Below are 22685 nucleotides of genomic sequence, written 5' to 3'. Positions count from 1 at the left end.
CATGTACTGGGCGGGCTTTACAGTGGTAGTGGGCGTGGATTGGTTATTATTGCTGTCAGGAAGCGTGAAAAACCGCCCATGCATTACCGCTTTTGGCCTGTAGGGGAGCACTACTACCAAAGAGCACAGAACCCAAGAGGCGAAACTTTTGGTTTTTTGGGTAACAGCCACTAGGTGTCGCTCCGGTAGCGCGGCAGCCATTTTGGGGTGAAAATGCCAACTGGACAATAGAATTCATCACAACTTAAGCACCCAAAATCGGTGAATCTCACAGCCAAATCAGGAACGCAATAGAAAATTTCTCAAATTCAGTAAATATTATGACACCTACAGTAAATGTTGTATTGTCTTAACCTATATATGTTTTATTATTATCAGTTGTGGAATCCAGCCATTACACATCTGAGGGATGTGTACTTTATTGAGTATTTATGCAACTTTACATATTTACTAATAGTAAATTAATAAATTAATACTTATTAAAGTTAAGATCATCATGTTTGTAGCGTGATCCAGGGGAAGTGGAGTAAATTACTGCAAGGTCTGAAATATAAACGTTTAAACGTTTTAATCCTCTGGATTACGCTACAAACATGATTTTATAGAACATGATGCATTGCTGTGTCTGTTATCCCATAATTCCCACTTTTGGACACAGTGGCTGTGTTTTTTGTTTACAGTCTTGCTTAACGGACATTAATATAAGACAACACTGCAAAAACAGTTTACTGTTATATTCTGTTATATATGTTTTGTCCTACATTCCCAATTTTTTTGATGCTTGTCCTTAATTTAATTTCATATGTTGGTATTAATTCAGTGTTTATAATGCTAATACTTGTACTATTATTTTAACCCAAACTGACTGGGTTTCTAAAGCAAAACAAAGTGGAAGACTTGAACACAAAGTCTGTAAAATAAACTTTTAAAAGTATTTGATGATCACTAGCGATAGTTGTCATCATTCAGGTTGGATTTCAGTAATGTACGTTTTTTTTTTTTAAACAAAGCAGCTGATATTGCTGTTATCACCCCAAAATGGCGGAAGCGCAGGGCTGCAATTGGAACGTTCCGCTTCTTGTCAGTCAGTGGTTGCCAAGTTCGCGGTTTTCCCGCGGAATTGGGCTGCTTTTACACTGTCGTAAAACTGTTGTCGGGTTGTTTTTCATGTCCGTTGAATCGACCCAAAATAACGTGATATTTAGCCCCCAGAATGCGAATTTTACCAGGGGAGCCCCTTGAAATGCGATTGGGCTAGTTTTGAGGATCAATTCGGCGGGTTTTGTTGTGAAAACCTGGCAACCCTGCGTATATTCTTTGCTACTACAGAAAAACGGCGGTTAGTTCAATTTTGCGCCATCAATAACCGCCATGTCAGCTGTCACTCCTTCCTGTCATTATCATTTATACCTGCTTTTTCTTACACGAACTGATTCACGCGCTCAAATCAACAACCTGCTTTAAATACCATATGTTTTAAGTTATATAAGCCCTACTGTAATTGATGAACTCATCATTTCATAACATTAACCTGAATTATCCTGTCAGTCGCACAGATGATGTTACATATAAGCGGTCAATCCAGATTAGGCTGTGAGTCAGAGGCGGTTTGTAACGCCTGAATAGCGTGTTAGTAGGCGAGGTTTTTCTTCCTCACTTTTTCCTCCCTCTCTCTCTCCCTCACTCTCTCTTTTCTTCACTATACCGCACTGTGAGCTGTAGTTCTGCAGCCACGTCGCAGACAGATAGACAAACCTTCTCCTCACTGTATCCGCCTAACTACAACTTCACCACCTCGTATAGATACGTTTTGTTTATACATTTTCATTTTTAAAACAGTATCTCTTTACGGATAAGTTGAGAATAGTTCTCGGCTGTGGTCATGGTGAGTAGCTCGCGTGCTAACTCGGGTTTCAAACTTGCTGGCTTAGTGTTTAAAAAGGTTTCTTTAGCGTTTAAACATTTCAGTTTGTCGTACACGACCTTGCATGATGTTAGACAAACGTCTGTTCCTGTAAATGCTACTTACTTGCTTACCATTTAGAGATCAAGAGTTGATTATACAGTATCAATCTGTCTAGTCTTTGCACTTTATAATTGATAATAACATATGTAGTAAGTATAAAGAGTGCATACAAACAACAAATTAAATATATTTTGTGTATACACTCTATCTATCTATCTATCTACAGTCTTGCATTTTATAATTGCTAACAACATATAAGTACCAATATGTGTACAAACAGCTAATTATACATGTATTATATTATGTTTTTTGCATTTAACTCATGCTTTAGGAACCAGAGGATGTACATTATAGATCAGCAGAGCATTTGATAGACGAGGAAGAGAATGAGAAAGCAACATCCGAGAGGAAGGAGGATGGAGAGGAATCCCGTAAAGCAGGGAGACCGCCGATGTCCCGCATCCCTACCTTTCAAAGCTCCCTGGGCCGCAAGCGAGTCACCATCCAGACTGCAGAGTCATCACTGAAGATGGATGGATCCAGCCAGCAGGGCCAAAAAGAGAAAGCTGGCTCTACAGAGGCTGGAAGAGTGAAAATGTCAGTATCTGGAGGGAGAGAAAAGCACTGCCCATCCCATCGTCTCGTTTACCCACTGATGCTCTCTTTCAAGGTGATATCTCGGATCACACCTCCACTCTTTTAGCTGCGAAAATAGATCAATCCCTTGATCAAACGCCTGAAATTACAAAAGACTCTGATCAGGCGGAGACATCACTGCAGCGACCCCCGCTCAGGAACGTCTATGAGACCAATGATCTTGTTTCTGAATTCGAAACTGCAAGTGGAGAGACCGCCTCAGAAGATGAGCAGATGTCAGCACAGGATGCTGTTGTAGAGGAACTGAGCTCATGCTCCTCTGTTGATCAACACAAAGCCTCGGATCAAGCTTTTGAAGATACATTGAGAGAGGAAAAAGGAAGTGTCTCACAATCACACTGGACAGAAGACAATCGCGTCGCAGAGAATAATATGAAACAGTGCTTTGTTTCAGATAAGGATGATGGATCCACACTTCGTGGTCAAGATGAAACTGCTAAGATGCAGAAACCTTCAGATAGTAAAAAATGCTTTAAAGAAACACGACAGGGAACCAAAACTGCTGATGCTCCTCACACAAAACACACCCAGGCCAAAACGTGTTCACCCTCAAAGGTGAGGTGAATCATTTTTCATATCATGCAAATATGCAAAATTAATGGTGTTTGCTAAAGCAAACATACTATTATTGTTCATTCTAAGGGTTTGAACTAACCTTTAATCCTAAGTATTATATTGAGTATTAAAGGGATAGTTCACCTAAAAATTTGTCAATACTCTCGCTCAAATCTGTTGAACACAAAAGATATTGTAAACAATGTTCTTGACTTCCATAGTAGGGAAAACGAAATACTATAGAAGTCAATGCAACTGTCTGGGGAATCACATATCTTCTTTTGTGTTCAACAGAAGAAAGAAACTCATACAGGTTTGGAACAACATGAGGGTGAGTAAATGATGACAGAATTTTAATTTTTGGATGAACTATCCCTTTAAGTGAACAGACATTCAGATATATTTACAGTACCATGAATAAGTATGTACTTATTACTGTAAAACATTTTCAGCTGGTTAAACTTAGAAATGTAAGTTCACCTGCTGCCTTAAAAATGTGAGTTAACTCAACTAAACATAAGTTAACTCAACTTGAAGATAAGCTTTGTTTCAACTCACAAATAGTCAAGATAATGCATTACTTTAAGTTTAAATTTTAACTTAAAGTAATGCGTTGACTTGACTATATTTGAGTTGAAACAAAGCTTATCTTCAAGTTGAGTTAACTCACATTTTTAAGGCAGCAGGTGAACTTACATTTCTAAGTTTAACTAGCTGAAAATATATCTAAACATTTTTAAATCAATATATATTTACTTAAAAAGCAAAATGGCATAAGTTATCAAGTCTTCTGAATGATTTATCAAAATAGTCAGTTTTCTGTTTAAAACATGTAAAAATATCTGCAAATGGGGTAAGAAAAATAACCTTGTTTTCCCTTTAAATTACGCTTTTACTTCTTACACTAATGGAAGATATTTTTTCTTGTTTTAGGCACAAACTCAGAGTTATTTTGCTTCTCAAGTAAATGTATCTTGTTTTAAAAATGTGTAAATATTTTTACTGGACAAAAATACTAGGTGAGAAAGAAAAATACTGCAGTGCAAGCCCAGAATGTCTTTCTCTAGACTCATTTGACCTCTCTGATTTGCATACATATACAAATTTGTAGTATTTCAGTCAAGTTGCCTCAAAGTATTTGTTTTGCCATCAAAGACAGAAGAGAGTTTCAACAGAAGAGGATGTGTGAAATGAAACAGCCACAAAACCGTAATTTCATCACTAACAGTCATCTGCGTATGTCTTGTTAGATAGATGTTTGCATAAGTAAAAAGTATGCCATTCATTTTGTTAATTTTATATTGTTTCAGCAGACAAAAGGAAGGAGTTTTTTCCTTTTCTGTCTCGTGCCCTCCATTCTCCTTCTTTTGGGTGGATTTGCATTGCACATCTGGCAGTATGGAGTCCCTAAATCTGTGTCACACCTGATGTCACAACTGGAGCTGCACTGGCTGGAAAGTTTCTGGATGCCTCAAGAGTCTTGCATCTCTGATTGTAGGTGAGGAAACGGGTCCGCAAGTATTTTAAAGTATTTAAATGGCGAGTTTGAGATGTTTAAATGTGTTTCTAAATGTTCTTTATCAGGCTCACGCTTGTTGAGAGTGTCCCAGAGGGCCTCGACTTCCCTTCCGGCTCGCCACACCTGCCAAGCATTTCAGACACTTGGACCAATCTACTAAATAGAGCAAACAGCTCTGTCCACATTGGTGCTTTCTATTTCACACTTCGAGATTCAGACCTGGGCCTCACAGAGCCCTCGTCTGTGCTGGTATGTTCTGTCGTGGACATTTTACTGTGCATAAGTGTGAATAATGGCTCTAGAATATTTGTTACCAGCATATGATCTAATAAGACATGCATAATAATATGATAATGTTGATTGTGATTATATGGGAAGGAAGTTTTTTTATTAGGCATTTATATATTTTCTATAGGGCAAAAAAGTGTTCAACCAACTGAAGCAGCTGGAACCAAAAGGCGTGAAGTTGAAGATTGCAGTAAACGCCCCTCAGTCATACATTGCAGACACAGACGAGCTGGTTACAACAGGTACAACAGCATGTCTATTGCATGCAGCATGTGAAAACGTACATTGAGAGTTGTAAGAGGTTGAAAAATCTGGAATGGATGTTATGCAGCCTTCAGCTTACTTGCTTTGTGCTTTCTCTCAGGGGCTGAGGTCAGGGGAGTTGACCTGCAGAGCATCACTGGTGGCATTTTGCACACCAAACTGTGGGTTGTGGATAAGAAACATATGTATTTAGGGAGCGCAAACATGGATTGGCGTTCTCTTACCCAGGTGAGTCTAAGGCTTCGTCCGGAAGATGAAAAAGCTACTTCCGCAAGCACAACAAGGCACATCTGAATTCAATGATCGTGCCACATTCTGTCTACAGAAATAGCTTCATTTGATTGATTTTTGAAGGCAGCATAGATGTATCTTTCGCTGCCTATGATATCCCACAATTAGATTCCTTGACAGTAGAGGTAAAAAAATTAAAATGCCGTTACGAGTTGGTTACGATTGGTGGTCAGTTTGTGTATAAATACTTGTTTTTGACCAACTTTTCCACTTTTAATTTCGTTTCTAACGAGAAATTCATAATGTAGTTATTAAATATTCACTTAGTTATCTCCAAAGCTTGCGCTTGTCGCGAATGGTTGTTGTAACGTGCACAACGAAGGAGATAAGCAACAAACACAGTCTTTATTAAAAATTTCCTGATAATTTACTCTGATTATTTACTGGACTTCGACAGTTACCAGCGGGTTGAAGGTCCCAAATGCAGTTTCGATGCAGCTTTAAAGAGCTCTAAATGATCCCAGATGAGGAATAAGTGTCTTATCTTAGATATTTTCTATAAAAAAAAAAAAATTATTTACTTTTTAACAACAAATGCTCATATTGCACTGCTCTGCGTTCATCATAGGTGACATAGGACATAGACATATCAAGCAAATGGGTTTACAAAGCAAACAAAGCGGAGTTTTTACCTTGGTACTTCCTCCTACGTCACACGTGACCTTTCCAACGTTATTATGTAATGCATGGCGGATCGCAGAGCTAGTGCAAGACGAGCATTTGTGGTTAAAAAGTATATACATTTTTATTTTTTTAGAAAATGGCCGATCATTTTGCTAGATCAGACCCATATTCCTCGTCTGGGATCGTGTAGAGCTCTTTGAAGCTGCACTGAAACTGACATTTGGACCTTCAACCCGTTGGTAACTATATGGAGAAAAATACCTATCAATATAATTATCTTATTGGATGGTTATTGCAGGTTTCTGTTGACATGCAATGTCCTTGACATGTAAATAATGTAATTAAAAAATTAAAAAAGAAAAACTCATTATGCAGTGCAGTTTATTATACTATAATGTCGAAATGGCCATCAACCCAAATAAACAAACCTATAAATATATATGCATTTGCTAAAATATAGTCAATATTTCTAATAGGTGAAAGAGGTTGGAGTGGCTGTGGAAGACTGCAGCTGTCTAGCACAGGACGCTTCACGCATCTTTGATGTGTACTGGGACATTGGAGCTCAGAAGAATGGATCTCTACCTCCTTTCTGGCCGGGCCGTTTCTCCGCCCTCTCCAGTTCTAAGTACCCATTAGCTGTTAAATTCAACGGTGTCCCTGCACGTGTCTATTTGTCTGTGAGTTGTGTTTCTCTCACAAGTTGACTTTAGTTGTTTGGTGTGGTTTTTGTTCACCATATTCATAATCTATATTTTTTCATTGCATGTTTTGCAATCATTTTATTCAACCTGTTCACAATTCCACTCATTCTCTGACTTTTGTGCTGGCTGATTTTCATTTGTGTAGAAATGTTGTCTTTTTGCCACCTTTTTCACTTCAGAAGAATTGTGCTTTTAAGTCAATCCATTGCATGGACTCTATGTATGTCCTATATCATTCATTTTCATTCGTCTCTAAACATGACACGTGCATTTTTCATGTACAGAATTTTTTTAAATTTTTACATGGCAATGTTTTACTTGTTCTTGTAGAGTTCCCCTCCTCCTTTATCATCACATGGCCGTTCTGACGACCTCTCAAGCATCCTGTCAGTGATCGCTGATGCTGAGCGCTTCATCTATGTGTCTGTGATGGACTACCTTCCCATGTCCCAGTTCACGGATCCCATTCGGTAATCTTTACCATTTGATATTGAGTAAAACTAAAACTAACCATTAAATTGAAATAAACGTTAACTGAAATAAAATAAAATATTGCAGTGCCCCTATTATGCTATTTTAAAGGTTCCTTTTTAGTTTAGGTCTCCTACAATAGGTTTTCATGCATCCAAGGTCAAAAATCACTTTAATTTTCTCATAATATCCATTGCAGCATCACCTCTTTTCACAGTGTCTGAAACGGTTCAATAAAGGATTCAGTCTCTCTAAACCCCTTCTTTCTGAGAGCTTACAGTGTAATATACAGTGATATGAACAATAACAATAGCGTCAGTTACTGTATCAGTTCGAGCCCGAGTCCTCATCCATTTGAAGCGCAGAAAACAGTCTCTTCTCGATAATATAAACGAAACTCAGGTCAAAGTAGACGTTGTTTGGGGACAGCCAATAAAGACACGTAGGTTTGAGTAAGACTGGAAAAACTATTGATTCGTTTCAGCAGTTCAGAATCGTTCTTTCTTTTAGGAGACAATAACAACATTTATTTGGGCACTTTGATCTTTGAAACACACCTTTAACATTCACAAACAGCTATATTACACAATACATGAAAGGTAATATCTGAAAAGAATAATAGAGGCACTTTAAAAAATACAAACAGCTAGTAGCCAAAGCTACTAATTCAAAATATATATATTTAAAAAACTGTATTAAAGGGTTAGTTCACCCAAAAATGACATTTCTGTCATTAATTACTCACCCTCATGTCGTTCCACACCCGTATGACCTTCGTTCATCCTCAGAACACAAATTAAGATATTTTTGATGAAATCTAAAAGCTATATTTTCATCCATAGACAGCAATTTAACCAAAACTTTCAAGGTCCAGAACATCGTTAAAACAGTCATGTGACTGCAGTGGTTCGACCTTAATGTTATGAAGCGACGAGAATACTTTTTGTGTGCAAAAACAAAACAAAAATAATGACTTCATTCAACAATATCTTCTCTTCTGTGTCATTCTCCTATGCTGTTTACGTCCAGCGCTTCCAGGTTCTACGTCGGAACGCCGCCTCATTATTGGCCGGCTCCTGCGTCACCATCACACGAATGTGTCGTGCTGCTCATGTGACCAATGTCGGCCAATACTGAGCTTACATTCTGATGTAGAACCTGGAAGCACTGAACGTAAATAGCGTGGCCTTAAAGTTTGGAACGACATGAGAGTGAGTAATTAATGACAGAATTTTTAGTTTTGGGTGAACTAACCCTTTAATAGCTTAGTTTGACTAGTTAAAAGATTATGGTTTCCATGATTTTTATGTATAATGTCTTTTATGTCATGTAGTTTTTGGCCTGTCATCGACTCGGCCCTCCGTGAGGCTGCTTGTACCAGAGGTGTTGAGGTGAAGCTGTTGGTCAGTTGCTGGAGTCACTCTCCTGGTGCAATGTTTGTCTTCCTTCAGTCTCTGTCAGTCCTCAACAAGCCCCCTCTGAGCTGCAACATTCATACTGTACGTTTCTTTATATTTTGAAAATGATATATTAAATCCATGCATCACTGATGATTTAATACCTATAAACATTTTACATACAGAAAGTTTTCGAGGTGCCCTCAACACGAGAGCAGCAGAGGATTCCGTTTGCACGTGTCAACCATGCCAAGTACATGGTGACTGATCGAGTTGTTTACATTGGTATGTTAGCTGTCTATAATTTTCACAGCGTGATCTCACTTGCATGCTTTGCCATATTGCAGCAACCTGACGGCAGGTTTTGGCACTGCATCATAAAAACCTGCCAACAGAAACAGTCCATGTTTACATTTACAATTGAAGCACTGTGAATATGAGTTATACAATGAAGTGAATGTGAGATTTATAATCCTGCTATGATGATCGATTGTTATATTGTGTTTTACAGGAACTTCCAACTGGTCTGAGAATTACTTCACCCAGACGGCAGGGGTTGGGCTTGTTGTGAATCAGACAGGTTCTGCAGTAGGGCAGGGCCAGCAAACCGTTCAGAGCCAGTTGCAGAAGATTTTCCAGAGGGATTGGCATTCAGAATATGCCCAACCCCTCTCTGATGTTCACGCAGAACATTGTAGCGGAAAAAAGCTTACATAATGTACAGTGCTCTTTATTTGTTAGGTTGCTAAGTACTATGATTCAAAAAATAAAAACATCAAAAACCAAGAACTCTTCCCTGCGGCATTCCTGCCTACTGATAACTTATTTATGTTGTATGAATTTGCCAAAAGGATGCTGTGCATTTTTAATGTTTGTTATAAATATGACATATATTAATTCTCCCTTTTTTCTTTTCATCGAGTGCATTATTGTATATTTGCATTTTGTGACATTTGCCAGAATAAGGACAAGGTCCTTGAGCAAGCACTGATCTATGATGTTGAACTGGTTAACATGCATGTAAATGAAATGTTGTAATAGGTGCCTTGGCTGTAAAGTTTGTTTTCAAAATAAAGCTACTTTTCAGTAAGAAAATGCTTGTGCTCTGTTGTTTCTAAAATCACATTTAGATTATTCAGATGTTTTTTAAGGCCTTTTAGTTTAAATATTTTAAAAAATGTTTACATTTAAATAAAATAACCCTCTTATATTGTTCATTTGGGGGTCACACTTGTGTTATTCACAGTCAAACGTGACCGAATGCCTGAAAATGTAACTTTCAGTAAACTCAATATAATATATTTTTGTTCATAATATAATGATTGTTCAATAATTTAAACTCAATAAAATTTTATGTTACCAATTAATATTTATGTAAAAATCATGATCAGTTTTTCCTATTGAAAACAATACAAAAATGTATTAATTTTTGTTTGAAATTTAGATTTTAAGTGTCAGTTTTTGCATACATTTTATTACAATTAAATGAAAATGAAACAAAATGAACTGGAATTCTTTATCAGAGCTTAATCAATCTGGGTCTAATCTCTTATTTGAGTCTTCTGTATCAATTTTGCCATATTGTTACAGCCACGCCAGATCATTTGTGTGTGTATAATAGTGTGTGTGTGTGTGTCTGTGAAAGTCAGTGTGCTTGAGTGGGTGTGTTTGTTTTGTACTCTTGATGTTTTAGAGGTTAACCCTTTCCTTGCTGTCCATTTGTTTTTCTGCATTGTACAAAATCCCTTTCATGAAAAGTCTGTTCACTCAGCGGCCATATTTGCAACGCCTCTGGGCAGTTATTTCGGGCATCCAAGACCAAGTCCTATCTATTTGAATGGAGTGATCCTGAAATCTCAAAAACTGCTTGGCGAACTCACAGTTAAATAATATATTTCAAATCAGCAACAACCTGATATGAAATGCCCCATAAATATTGTTTCCTATGCTCAAATAGCCTTAAAAACTTCTTTTTCAGGCTAGACGAACCAATGTGCATGTGCAGTCCCAAGTGCAAGTCTCAGGTTTCTATGGGAACCAGAGCTTCTAACGCTGCATTCACATGGGACGTCAACGCTTGACGGAGGGCGTGTCTGAAGCTTGAGCTGACGCGACCGTCATAGTACAACAGCCAATCACATTACTTTCCGTGTGTTGCATGAATGCAATTGGCTAGAGTCTGTGATCTGATTGGCTGACGCCTGCGTTGGCGCTTGAAAAGTTAACGCTGCATTCACATGGGGTGTCAATATATATGTATAAAATAAAATATTTTAGTTGAAATCCGATGGCTGAGTGAGGCCTGCTTAGCCAATATTTTTGGCGCACCAAAAATATTCTGATCGCTTTATAATATTAATATTTAACCACTGTACTCAAATGAACTGATTTAAATATGTTTTTAGTACATTAATAGATCTTGAGAGAGGAAATGTCATTGCTGGTTATGCAGGCCTCACTGAGCTATTGGATTTCAACAAAAAATATATTAATTTGTGTTACGAAGGTCTTACGGGTGTGGAACGGCATGAGGGTGAGTAATAAATTACATTATTTTCATTTTTGGGTGAACTAACCCTTTAATGTTTCTTATTTATAACTGAATTGTGGGTTCCATTGCGTCGCTTCACTCGCGGCAGAAATCGAAAATTTCTCAACTTTTCAAACGCCAGCGCAGGCGTCAGCCAATCAGATTGCTTTATTATGCAAACACCCTAGCCAATTGCATTCGTGCAAAACTGGAAAGTAATGTGATTGGCTGTTATCACAATAATGGTTGCATCAACACAAGCTTCAGACACGCCCGTGTGAATGCAGCATGAAAAAATCTTCAACTTCTGTCGCGAGCACGTGAGTGAAGTGACGCGATGGAACCCACAATTCAGTTCGGCAACGCATGATGTCACCCATTCAAAGGAAATGAGAAGTGTTAACGGCGACACCCCGGCAGCTGCAGTGATGCAATGACTTTATCATTCAGCACCTTCTTTTACTTAGAAGGCGGGACATATTCCACCATATTGCCCGTTGCAGTTTGTCCCATTCATAACTAATAGGAATGAACCATCTTTCTATATCTGTACTGTATATTGATGTCAACTGTTGGAGTTTGGATTCCTTGCCGCTGTCGCCTTTGGCTTGCTTAGTTGGGGACACTTGACATTTGATATTCAACAGTGCTTTGATCTGCCTGCATTGACACCATTTTCTTTAAAGCGGAACTCAGTAAGATTTGCGAAGCTCCCCCTACAGGTTCCTTCAGTGAATCACACTGTCGTAAATACTTCAAGCGCAGCTCTGGACTACAACGACTACAACGCTCACCAGTGCAGTAGTTTTGCAAATACAGTACAAGAAATCTTGATGTAGGTGGGTAATTTTCGAAATTGTCTTATAAAGTGAGGTCGCTATGTGCATATTGAATTACCGTAAAGCATTTTGTCACTCTCTCGTGAACGTGAACATGAGGCGAGATTGTGTCGGGTCGGCGCAGCTCAACTTGCAAGCGCTGTTTTTTGGCGTAGACGTGCCAGAGGGGGTTAGTGCACGCCTCAAACACACCACTACAAGTCAATTAACCATCGTAAGGACTTAGAGAACTATTTATGAAGGTAAAAAAGTTACTTAGTTCTGCTTTAAGAGCTGCTGTGCAGCCAAAATTATATACCAGTTATCACTGTAAAGCTTCTTTGACACAATCTGCATTGTAAAAAGCGCTATATAAATAAAGGTGACTTGACTTGCCTACTTTAATTGTAATCACTAAAAATGGCTCTTTTTTCATATTTTTCGTATTTCACTGAGTTTCGTAAGTAGCGATTTTCAAATAAAAAATAAAAATTGGACTAATAAAAATGTTAAATGGTTTAATGCATACACATTTACCTTGGCCTAAGCCTACTTCGAAAACAAACAGAAAAAAGAAAGATGTCTGCCACTTCATAGATAAACTGAAACTCAGTTCTACACCTAATTTGAGACATTTTCACAAAAAAGAAAAGAGAATGTTGGACCCCAACACATAAAATAATTTAAAACGTGTCCCGTATGTGCGTGCTAATTGATAAACAGTATTTTACAACAAATTATAAATAAATATTAATAATAAAAAATATATATATTAATAATAAATAATAAAACAAGACAATGCAACCTCGAATTGTGAAGTAGCCTAAATGAAAGAGGAAAACGTAAATCAGTTGCTGCTGTGTCTCAAATCCTCCCAGATAGACTGCGTACATGATGCCCAAATATGCTATCTAGTTAGGCAGCTCACTAGGCTTTGAAACACAGCCTACGTCTTCTCTGCGCAGGAAGTGAAGGCGCGGAGGAAGGAAGACGTTAAAAATGGCACGAGAAAGAAGCCCAGCTTTATGGCTTCACACTCAACCAAGTGTAACTCGTAAAATGCCGGTGTGTCACAGAATACTCTTACTTTTATGGCTACTCCACTTTTCTTCCGTATATTCAGATATAACGGACGGGAATGCGGAGCACTTGAAGCGCGAGCACTCGCTCATTAAGCCATATCAGGGTGAGTAGCAGCTGTCTTGCTAGTGTTGCAGTCCTGTTGTGGTTTGTTGACGTCATTTAGCCTCATGATCACTACAGTGTTTTAAGTTTTTATGTTCACTACGTTGAGTATGATATCACCAGTTATTTTGTAATGTCATGGGTTATGCATTTTATTGGGAACAAGAACCACGGGATAGTCTACAGAAGAATCTTTACAGGAACACAACTTAGTGTAAACAAAACTAGTCAGCACCTTTATTTGAACAAGTGAGGGTAGTTTGCATTTTATAATGCAGGTTGTAAAGGAATCTGCCTTCACACGAAGAGCATGCAAATTGTCAAAATACAATTTAATTGAGCGGGGGAAGTTCTTGCATAGCACATTTACTGTTTTGTGCATACATTTGGGACCAAATGTTTTTAAAAAGCAGTTTTGTTCTTAACAAAAATTATATAAAAAGGCACGTTTGTGCAAACTTGATGATCCTGTTCTTTTAAATGAGAGAATGATACAAAGAGTGTTGTGAATGTTGTGCTTCAGTTCAAGCAAACACATTTGATCATCTGGACAAAAAGGCAAATTATCAATCCCACAAATATAAAAACAATTCATATTCATTTTATTTCCTAGTGTGCTGTGTAAAAAATCATTATTATAAAAAATGTAGTAAACATTAATTCAATAACATAAAATCAAAATGTTATTTTACATTTGCATTAACAGAAAGTGAGAAGAACAATTTTTAAACATTGCACTCTTCTGAAGCTTGTGACTGACATCCAAGACACTGTAAATAAACTGTGCATAAATTATATGATTATACATTTATCTGATGATCAGGTGTTGGAACGAGTCCCTCAAGTCAGTGGGACTTCTGGGGAAGTACTTTAGTAACCAGCCAGTATGTGCGTCTAACTCCGGATGAGAGGAGCAAACAAGGGTCCATCTGGAATACAGTGGTGAGTAAAACTGTCTTGTTGAACTTAAAACTTCCCACACGTTTTTTGTGTCAACCCTTAGATGTAAAATATTTACTTTAAGTAGCCTACCCCTTCAGAATTTAATATTTCAATACTTTAACCACATATTTGCATGTTCATGGTTCTCTGATGCCACTTAATGGTCACATGACATGAAAGTAAATAGATAAAATGACTTTTTTTAAGTGCTTTATTTTGAGTTTAAAGTGGACTCAAACATGTTATTGTAGTATAAGTACAACTAAAACCATATAATTTTTTTTTTAAATTAATTAAAATAAACGTTAACTGAAATAAAATAAAAAAAAAAAACCTCAAACTTATTTTATTTTAGCTAACTGCATTTGTCATTTTCATTTAGTTTAACTTGATGCACTAAAATAACAAGGTAAAACTGAAATAAAAAAAAAAAAAAATATATATAGACACTTTAAAAAACAAAAACTTATAAAACTGGCAAAAAACAACAACAAAATAACTAAAATTAAATGAAAATGAAACAAAAATAAAAGAATATATTTTATAATAATTATAATAATTTTATTTTACACTACAAGTTGCAATACTAATATTTATGTAATAAATTCTTCACCTTTAAAAACGTTCAAATCTTTGCGCTTTAAACCCCAGGGGTTCACGAAACCCTAAAGGTTTCTGGAGTCACATTAGTGAAATTTCACAGGCAAAAAATGTTGTATGCTGTCAAAATGCATCTCACACTTGCTTTCAAACCAAGTATGTTCCTGTTGATCGGCTCGGCAAATTCACGTATCCAACCTGATGCAAAATCTGAGTGGGGAAATCTCATGCGAAATTCCTGTTCAAGTGATTCCTATTGAAATGAATGGTTTTTGAATGCAAAAATTCCCTAAAATAATGCAACTTAACAATGCAAAACAAAGCTATATGAGTAATGTTAATTTTCTGCCTTTTGTAGCCGTGTTATTTGAAGGATTGGGAGATGCATGTGCAGTTTAAAATTCATGGATCAGGAAAGAAGAACCTCCATGGAGATGGCTTTGCCATTTGGTACACGAAGGAGAGACTACATCCTGGTAAGCTTGAAAGCTGTGATCCTGTGAAGGAAAATGGCCGGTTCAGATCCGGTTTGAGGCTTTCTCTGACCATTTCCATTGTGCACTTCATGATTTTAAATGTAATGAGTTCTGCTGCGGTCTATATGTGTGTGTGTGTGTGTAGTCCATCTGTGATCCATTTGCAAGCCTGCTCTTTCTTCCCTGCAGTTGATTGTGTCATACTTTCATTTAGGCCCAGTCTTTGGAAACCAAGACCATTTTGTAGGCCTGGCTATTTTTGTGGATACCTTCCGTAATGATCTCCAAGGAATGGATGTAAGTGTGCCGTACTCATGGGTCCTTCTTTCTCTACAGGCACCGTGTTTGGAAGTAGTGCCAATTTCCATGGGTTGGCCATTTTTATAGACACATACCCTAATGATGAGGCTCCGGATGTGAGTTGAGAGATGTAAATTATTTGTGTTTTTGTACCTTCGTTTGTATGAAAGCTTTGCTTTTTTCATGACCAGAAATTGACTTGACACTAAATACAAAGATATCTCTATCCAAACTAGCAAATGTGTTTGAGGCCTTAAGAATACTGGACTTCTGGCATGTTAGGTCTGCTTCTGGTCATCTGAGGTTTTGTCCTCATCTAAACTGAACTATAAGGGTAGTTTGAATACGATTATGTGCCAGGTATTTGCATTCAGATGTCGAGCTGAGAGAAACAATCCTTAGAGAAGAATATCTTTTATTTGGATTACCCCTTCGCTCTGTTTTGATTTGCTTTATGTTCTGAAACGATCTTTCAACAATTTTCCAAATGCTATTAATAAGCATTGCTTTCTTTGTTTTGCCTGCATCATGTGATCCATGTCAGTTTCTTACCCTCATTGTGCATTATTTGTTGTTGAAGTATTTTTTAGATATTCACAATGTTTATTATTTTGATTTTAGTAGTTTACAGTGACCTTTTATGAATTTAGATCATTCTGTTTTACTTAAGTTGATTCAGGAACAGCTGTATAAAGGTCGTTCAGTAATTTACAGTGTAGTTTTGTCAACTCAATGTAATTTTATTCATATTTTTTGGTCCTCTAGCGCTCTTTTCCCTACATTTCTGCAATGGTGAATAACGGCTCCCTGCCATATGATCACGGGAAAGACGGCCGGTCTACTGAATTGGGAGGTTGCTCTGTTGAAATCAGAAACAAAGATCATGACACGTATCTGGCTGTTAGATACTCTAAAGGCAGACTCACGGTAAGAGCTCAATAATTGTAAATACGGTGATAAAGGATGGTAAAAAAACACTAATATTGTGAAATATTATTACAATTTAAAAGAACTGTTTTCTATTTTAATATATTTAATATATTGTAAAATGTAATCTATTCCTGTGATCAAAGCTGAGTTACATCATTACAGCATCATTACTCCAGAAATCATTCTATTATGATGATTATTATCAACAGTTTGTGCTGCTTAATATTTGTTGTGGAAACTGAAGTCATCAGTGGAAATAATTGCTTTTAAGGATTATTTGATTAATAGAAAGTTGAAACGAACAGCATTCATTTGAAATATAAATATTTTATAACATTATAAACTAGGGCTGTCAAACGATTAATCGCGATTAATCGCATACAAACTAAAAGTTTAAGTTTGCCTAATATATGTGGGTGTACTGTGTGTAATTATTATGTACATATAAATACAAACACATTCGTGTATATATTTGAGAAATATTTACAAGTATATGTATTTATTTATATTTTTATATAATTATATATAAATACAAATATTTTGTACATAAATAACATATTTCTCTTAAATATATACATTAACTTGTGTGTATTTATATATGCATATTAATTACACACAGTACTCACACATATATTATGCAAACTCAGACTTTTATTTTGTATGCGATTTAATCGTTTGACAGCCCTATTATAAATGTATTTACTGTCACTTTTGATCAATTTAATGCATCCTTGCTAAATAAAAGTATCAATTTCTTTTAAAAAAAATAAAATCTTACTGACCCTTTACTTTAGCACCTTACTGAATTTTGAACAGTTAGGCCCGTTCACACCAAGGACGATAATTATAACGATAAAGATATAGTTCTAAAAATTGTTCTAAATATAAAAGAATACCACAACTATAACGATAACGGCACAGAGGAGCGATATCATTGGAATCACTTTCAGAATTCTTTTTTTTCCAGTTGATGAACAATAAAAACATTGACAGCCAATCAGAATCCATCCTGCTTTAAAGAGCTTGAGCATTTAAAAGGGTAGACAACAAAACTGCAGTGCGTATTTATAATAAACAGATCTATGTCTTGCCTTGGTTTGGACACTAATATGAAAGACTATAGAATAACACAAGACTCGTCACTCTTATTGTTTTGAATGGGAGAAAGTGTGATGCGCAATATGGCGGAATAAGTCCCGCCTTCTAAATAAGAGCCAATCGGCAATTGGTAAAGTCATTGCGTCACTGCAGCGGCCGTTAGAAGCTCCGGTTCCTATAGAAACAGTCAGACGCGCGCCCCTCGAAATGAGACACAAGATTTCGACTGTGCATTAGCTTGATCCAGCCTGGAATATACTGGGGTTTTTTGTCATGATTCGAGCATTTAGAAACAAAATTTATGAGACAGTTGTTGTCAGATTTCATTGGTGATTTCAAATATGAAATTTGAATCGAAAGCTTTGTGAACAGCTTTGGAGAATTTTACGTTTCCCCATTCAATGAGATAGAAGCTGCACTTGAATGCCCGAGAGGAGTTTCAAAGATGGCCGCCGAGTGAAATGACTTGTCTTAAAGGGACTTTGCTAATATATAGTTATTGTTCTTGGTGTGAACAGACCTAATAACGAATATTATTTAATATTTTTTTATAGCGGAAGTTTAAATTTGGCACTGAATCTCATGGCAATTTGTATGTACTTTATAAGGTGGCTAAATTGTACAAATTTGTACGTTTTTTTTTTGCTAAATCATTCATATTTTACAAGTTGCCAAATTCGTATGAATTTGTACGAATGACTGTCCCCTAACCCCACCCCTAAATCTATCTGTCACTGGGGTTTAGACAAATCGTATACGAGTGAGGTCGTACGAATTAACCACCTTGTAAAATAGGTGTTAAAAATGGAGGAAAAAAACCTTGTTTTTTTTTCTCCATTTTTAACACCTATTTTACAAGGTGGTTAATTCGTACGACCTCACTCGTATACGAGTATACACCTATTTGCCACTTGTTTGCCACCTGATGTCACCTGTTGGAGTTTGGGTTCCTTGCTGCTGTCGCCTTTGGCTTGCTTAGTTGGGGACACTTGATATTCAACAGTATTCTTGACATTTATTCAACAGTGCTTTTGATCTGCCTGCATTGACACTATTCTTGAAGAGCTGCTGTGCAGCAAAAATTATGTACCAGTTATCAATGTAAAGCTGCTTTGACACAATCTACATTGTAAAAAGCGCTATATAAATAAAGGTGACTTGACTTGACTTGACTTAAAATACGTTAAAATTGGTCGTGAGATAGCGTTGGACATGACCATTTTTTCATGACTTTCATTTTCCATTTCCTGAACCTTAGATTTAATTTACCTTTGCATGCTTTTAAGAAATACCCCTTTACATCTGAAATGAGCAAAGGCCTCTCTTAAAAAGTGTCAGAAACCTGAGAGCTGTTTCAATACATGGTCTTTTTGAAATCGGGAAGATGTTAAAAAATGATAAAAATCCTTTAAAGGTGCCCTAGATTATGTTTTTAAAAGATGTAATATAAGTCTAAGGTGTCTCCTGAATGTGTCTGTGAAGTTGCAGCTCAAAATACCTCATAGATTTTTTTTTATTAATTTTTTTAACTGCCTATTTTGGGGCATCATTATAAACGCACCGATTTTATGCTGCGCCCCTTTAAATCCCGTGCTCTCCGCCCACAGAGCTCGCGCTTGCCTTGAACAGTGCCTTAACAAAGTTTACACAGCTAATATAACCCTCAAAATGGATCTTTACAAAGTGTTCGTCATGCATGCGGCATGCATGCGTCGGATTATGTGAGTATTGTATACTGTTATATTGTTTACTTCTGATTTTGAATGAGTTTGATAGTGCTCCGTGGCTAACGGCTAATGCTACACTGTTGGAGAGATTTATAAAGAATGAAGTTGCGTTTATGAATTATACAGACTGCAAGTGTTTAAAAATGAAAATAGCGACGGCTCTTGTCTCCGTGAATACAGTAATAACCGATGGTAACTTTAACCACATTTAACAGTACATTAGCAACATGCTAATGAAACATTCAGAAAGACAGTTTACAAATATCACTAAAAATATCATGATATCATGGATCATGTCAGTTATTATTGCTCCATCTGCCATTTTTCGCTATTGTTCTTGCTTGCTTACCTAGTCTGATGATTCAGCTGTGCACATCCAGACGTTAATACTGGCTGCCCTTGTCTAATGCCTTTTATAATGTTGGAAACGTGGGCTGGCATATGCAAATATTGGGGGCGTACACCCCGACTGTTACGTAACAGTCAGTGTTATGTTGAGATTCACCTGTTCTTCGGAGGTCTTTTAAACAAATGAGATTTATATAAGAAGGAGGAAACAATGGAGTTTGAGACTCACTGTATGTCATTTCCATGTACTGAACTCTTGTTATTCAACTATGCCAAGATAAATTCAATTTTTCATTCGAGGGCACCTTTAATATATGGGGTGATGCGTATAGAGTAGTCAAAGCTACTGTATGTTCTGTTTTCACAGATTATGGTAGATGTGGACGACAGGAACGATTGGAAAGAATGCATTGATATTGGCGGTGTCCGCCTCCCTACAGGATACTATTTTGGGGCTTCTGCGGCCACAGGAGATCTCTCTGGTAAGTGTTTTCGCCACAGTCCACAGTAGTCCCGATGCCTTTTGCCAGACCTCACTAGCACTGTTTCTTCTGTGCAGATAACCATGACATCATCTCTATGAAGATGTACCAGCTGATGGTAGAACATACTCCTGAGGAGGACAACCAGGACTGGACGAAGATCGAGCCTAGTGTCAGTCTCCTCAAGTCGCCAAAAGGTAACACAGCTGATGTGTGATTACAGTTGGCAGAAGGATTTTTCATTCAATTGCTTGTCATGTTTACATGTCTTCTCCCACAAAACAGACAATATTGATGATCCAACGGGAAATTTTCGAAGCACGCCCCTCACTGGCTGGAAGGTCTTCCTACTTCTGCTGTGTGCCCTGCTGGGGATTGTGGTTTGTGCCGTTGTTGGTGCTGTGGTCTTTCAGAAGCGTCAGGAGAGGAACAAGAGGTTCTACTAAACATCCGGATTTCAATCTGGAGATTGTAGGTGAAAAACATTAATGTGAATTTCGTACAGCTGTACAAAATGTTGGTATTGTTGAAGTGCTTGATTGGAAGGAAATCTGGTTTGAATCTATAGGTTGGTGGCTTCAAAGAAACTTTTCTTTATGTCGATCTGTCTGATTTGGGTCTGCTTATGTATAGTAGATTACACATTTCCAGTCTTTATTTCTGTGTATATGCTGTGTATACACTACATCTCTAAATTCTTGATGGTTTTATTTTTTTATTGTTTTTAACCCTTTGTTTCTTTTCCATCTACACATTGTATTTTTCCTGATCTGGAGTGTTAATTTTTTTATGATTTACTTAAGAGGGTTTTAATGGACTGCAAAAGAAATCAAACTAATAAATGTCTTCTTAAATTGATCAAATCAATGTAAATATTTTAGCTTATTTTCTAAGGTGATTGCCCTTCTCTCTGCAGTATAATGTTCAGCCTTTTTTAACTATAGGAGTTTTGAAAACAAATTGTCATTTTTTTTAATTACCGCAGGGTAACAAGAATTCAGCCTTGTGTGAGGTTTTGTTTCTTACATCCATGTTAATTTTGCTATTTTTTTTTGCGCCTATAAAAGAAGTTATTGGAATGCACTGATTTACAACAGTTTCTGAAAGAAGTTCCCAAAAGATGTTTATTTTCTGTTGGAGAACAAATGGGCCGTAACTGTAAAATGATGCTTTTGGTGAGAAAATAAAGCAGCTTTAACAGTTGTCTTGTTAAAAATGTGTTTTCCTTTTTCTTTTTGTATTAGTTTAGCCATAAGTTGTACTATATATTAAGCTTTTTAATTCCAGGACCAAAATAATTATTTGTCCTCGTAAATATTTTACTGTAATAAAAACGCCACTAACAACTCGGGACCGATAGAAATTCGCATCGTTTTGTCACTATCCTCAGTTGACTCCCTTTGAACGAAGCTCTGTCACATCTGAAAAAACAGTTTTAAGTGTTGACTTAGTGCAAATATGAGTATTTTTATGTATGAATGAATGTTTTAGTACTAACTACAACAACCTTGGTCTTTGAACATGTATTCAGCGGGGCAATCTAGTGGTCTTAAAGTACACACAAAAACACTTGAGCTGTGAAAATTGGATAAGATCTTAAGGTGGTATAACCACTTGAATGGACTGTACTTAGATATTTTCATTTGTGTCAAATTAAATTTGCCAAATGCCCTTACTAGATCCATTCATCCTTGGACATAAAAAAACCCATTACAAGCAATAAATAAAGAGTATCTAAATCAGGGAGTGATTTTTCTCAGCATTATCAATCTCTGATTGTTATTGAAGACATCAGCAGGTATAGCCTCAGGCAGAGACGGTAGAGGATGCAATGGCCCGGTTTCACAGACAGAGCTTAGCCTTAGTTCAATTAGGGTGTTTAAGTAACTTTTATAAACATACCTTCAGAAAAATAAAACATTTCCAGTGTGCATCTTGAGACAAAACAATAGCTCTACTAGTAGTAGTTGCTTTCAGTTAAAACGGCTTAAACATGCATTTTAGTCTAGGACTAGCTTAAGCCTTGTCTGCAAAACCGGGGGTATATTTCACAGTTTTAAGTCTAGATGTACGTAAAAAGCACATTCTTGGCTTTTCAGAGATGTGGTGTTTTAAAATGACTTACATTGACTGAATCATTAAATTTAGCACTCTTATGGACGTTTGATATATTGTAAATTATACAAAATTCATATCAGAATATGACTTTCTGTTATGAAACAGGGCATCGATTTCATACATGTCTTCTGTAGAAGCTGCGTCTGAAATCACATACTGAGTAGGTACTACATTTGAATTTAAATTTACTTCACGACCGTTGAAAAAGTATGTACTATATATTGTTTGAATGCGTGTAGTATGAATGAAATCCGGATGTACTACATCCGCCATGTTACTGTCACATGACCTACCAGCATCAGTTACGTCCCTTTAACTCCATTCAAGTAATGTGTCGCACTATAGAATCTCATCAGAAGTAGTAAGTCATCCGGGTACTTTTCGCCTACTGTTTT

General features: G+C 36.8%; 2 protein-coding genes across 4 annotated transcripts; both read left to right on the top strand.

Annotated features, from left to right (window-relative positions):
* The first annotated feature begins 1360 nt into the window (after positions 1-1360).
* On the top strand, positions 1361-9831 carry pld7 (phospholipase D family, member 7). 2 transcript variants are annotated; one of them, XM_048176272.1, is made up of 11 exons: positions 1361-1885; positions 2298-3178; positions 4492-4676; positions 4763-4946; positions 5113-5227; positions 5350-5477; positions 6641-6844; positions 7199-7338; positions 8673-8838; positions 8922-9021; positions 9248-9831. In XM_048176272.1, exons 2-11 carry the CDS (start codon positions 2837-2839, stop codon positions 9451-9453), a joined length of 1770 nt encoding a protein of 589 aa, XP_048032229.1. In that variant the 5' UTR covers positions 1361-1885; positions 2298-2836; the 3' UTR covers positions 9454-9831. The 2 variants fall into 2 exon arrangements, with proteins under 2 accessions (XP_048032229.1, XP_048032228.1); XM_048176271.1 differs by having other exon boundaries at positions 1362-1885; positions 4489-4676.
* Positions 9832-13038: 3207 nt separating this feature from the next.
* On the top strand, positions 13039-21388 carry lman2 (lectin, mannose-binding 2). 2 transcript variants are annotated; one of them, XM_048176544.1, is made up of 8 exons: positions 13039-13270; positions 14093-14211; positions 15170-15287; positions 15624-15703; positions 16353-16514; positions 20058-20172; positions 20250-20369; positions 20458-21388. In XM_048176544.1, the coding sequence occupies exons 1-8, from the start codon at positions 13084-13086 to the stop codon at positions 20616-20618; spliced, it is 1062 nt and encodes a 353-aa protein (XP_048032501.1). In that variant the 5' UTR covers positions 13039-13083; the 3' UTR covers positions 20619-21388. The 2 variants fall into 2 exon arrangements, with proteins under 2 accessions (XP_048032501.1, XP_048032500.1); XM_048176543.1 differs by lacking the exon at positions 15624-15703 and adding an exon at positions 15502-15584 and having other exon boundaries at positions 13040-13270.
* The last annotated feature ends 1297 nt before the right edge of the window (positions 21389-22685 follow it).

The sequence above is a fragment of the Megalobrama amblycephala genome, linkage group LG23 (genome assembly GCF_018812025.1).
Source record: "Megalobrama amblycephala isolate DHTTF-2021 linkage group LG23, ASM1881202v1, whole genome shotgun sequence".
NCBI classification, from domain to species: domain Eukaryota; kingdom Metazoa; phylum Chordata; class Actinopteri; order Cypriniformes; family Xenocyprididae; genus Megalobrama; species Megalobrama amblycephala.
This window is presented reverse-complemented; position numbering and strand designations above follow the sequence as displayed.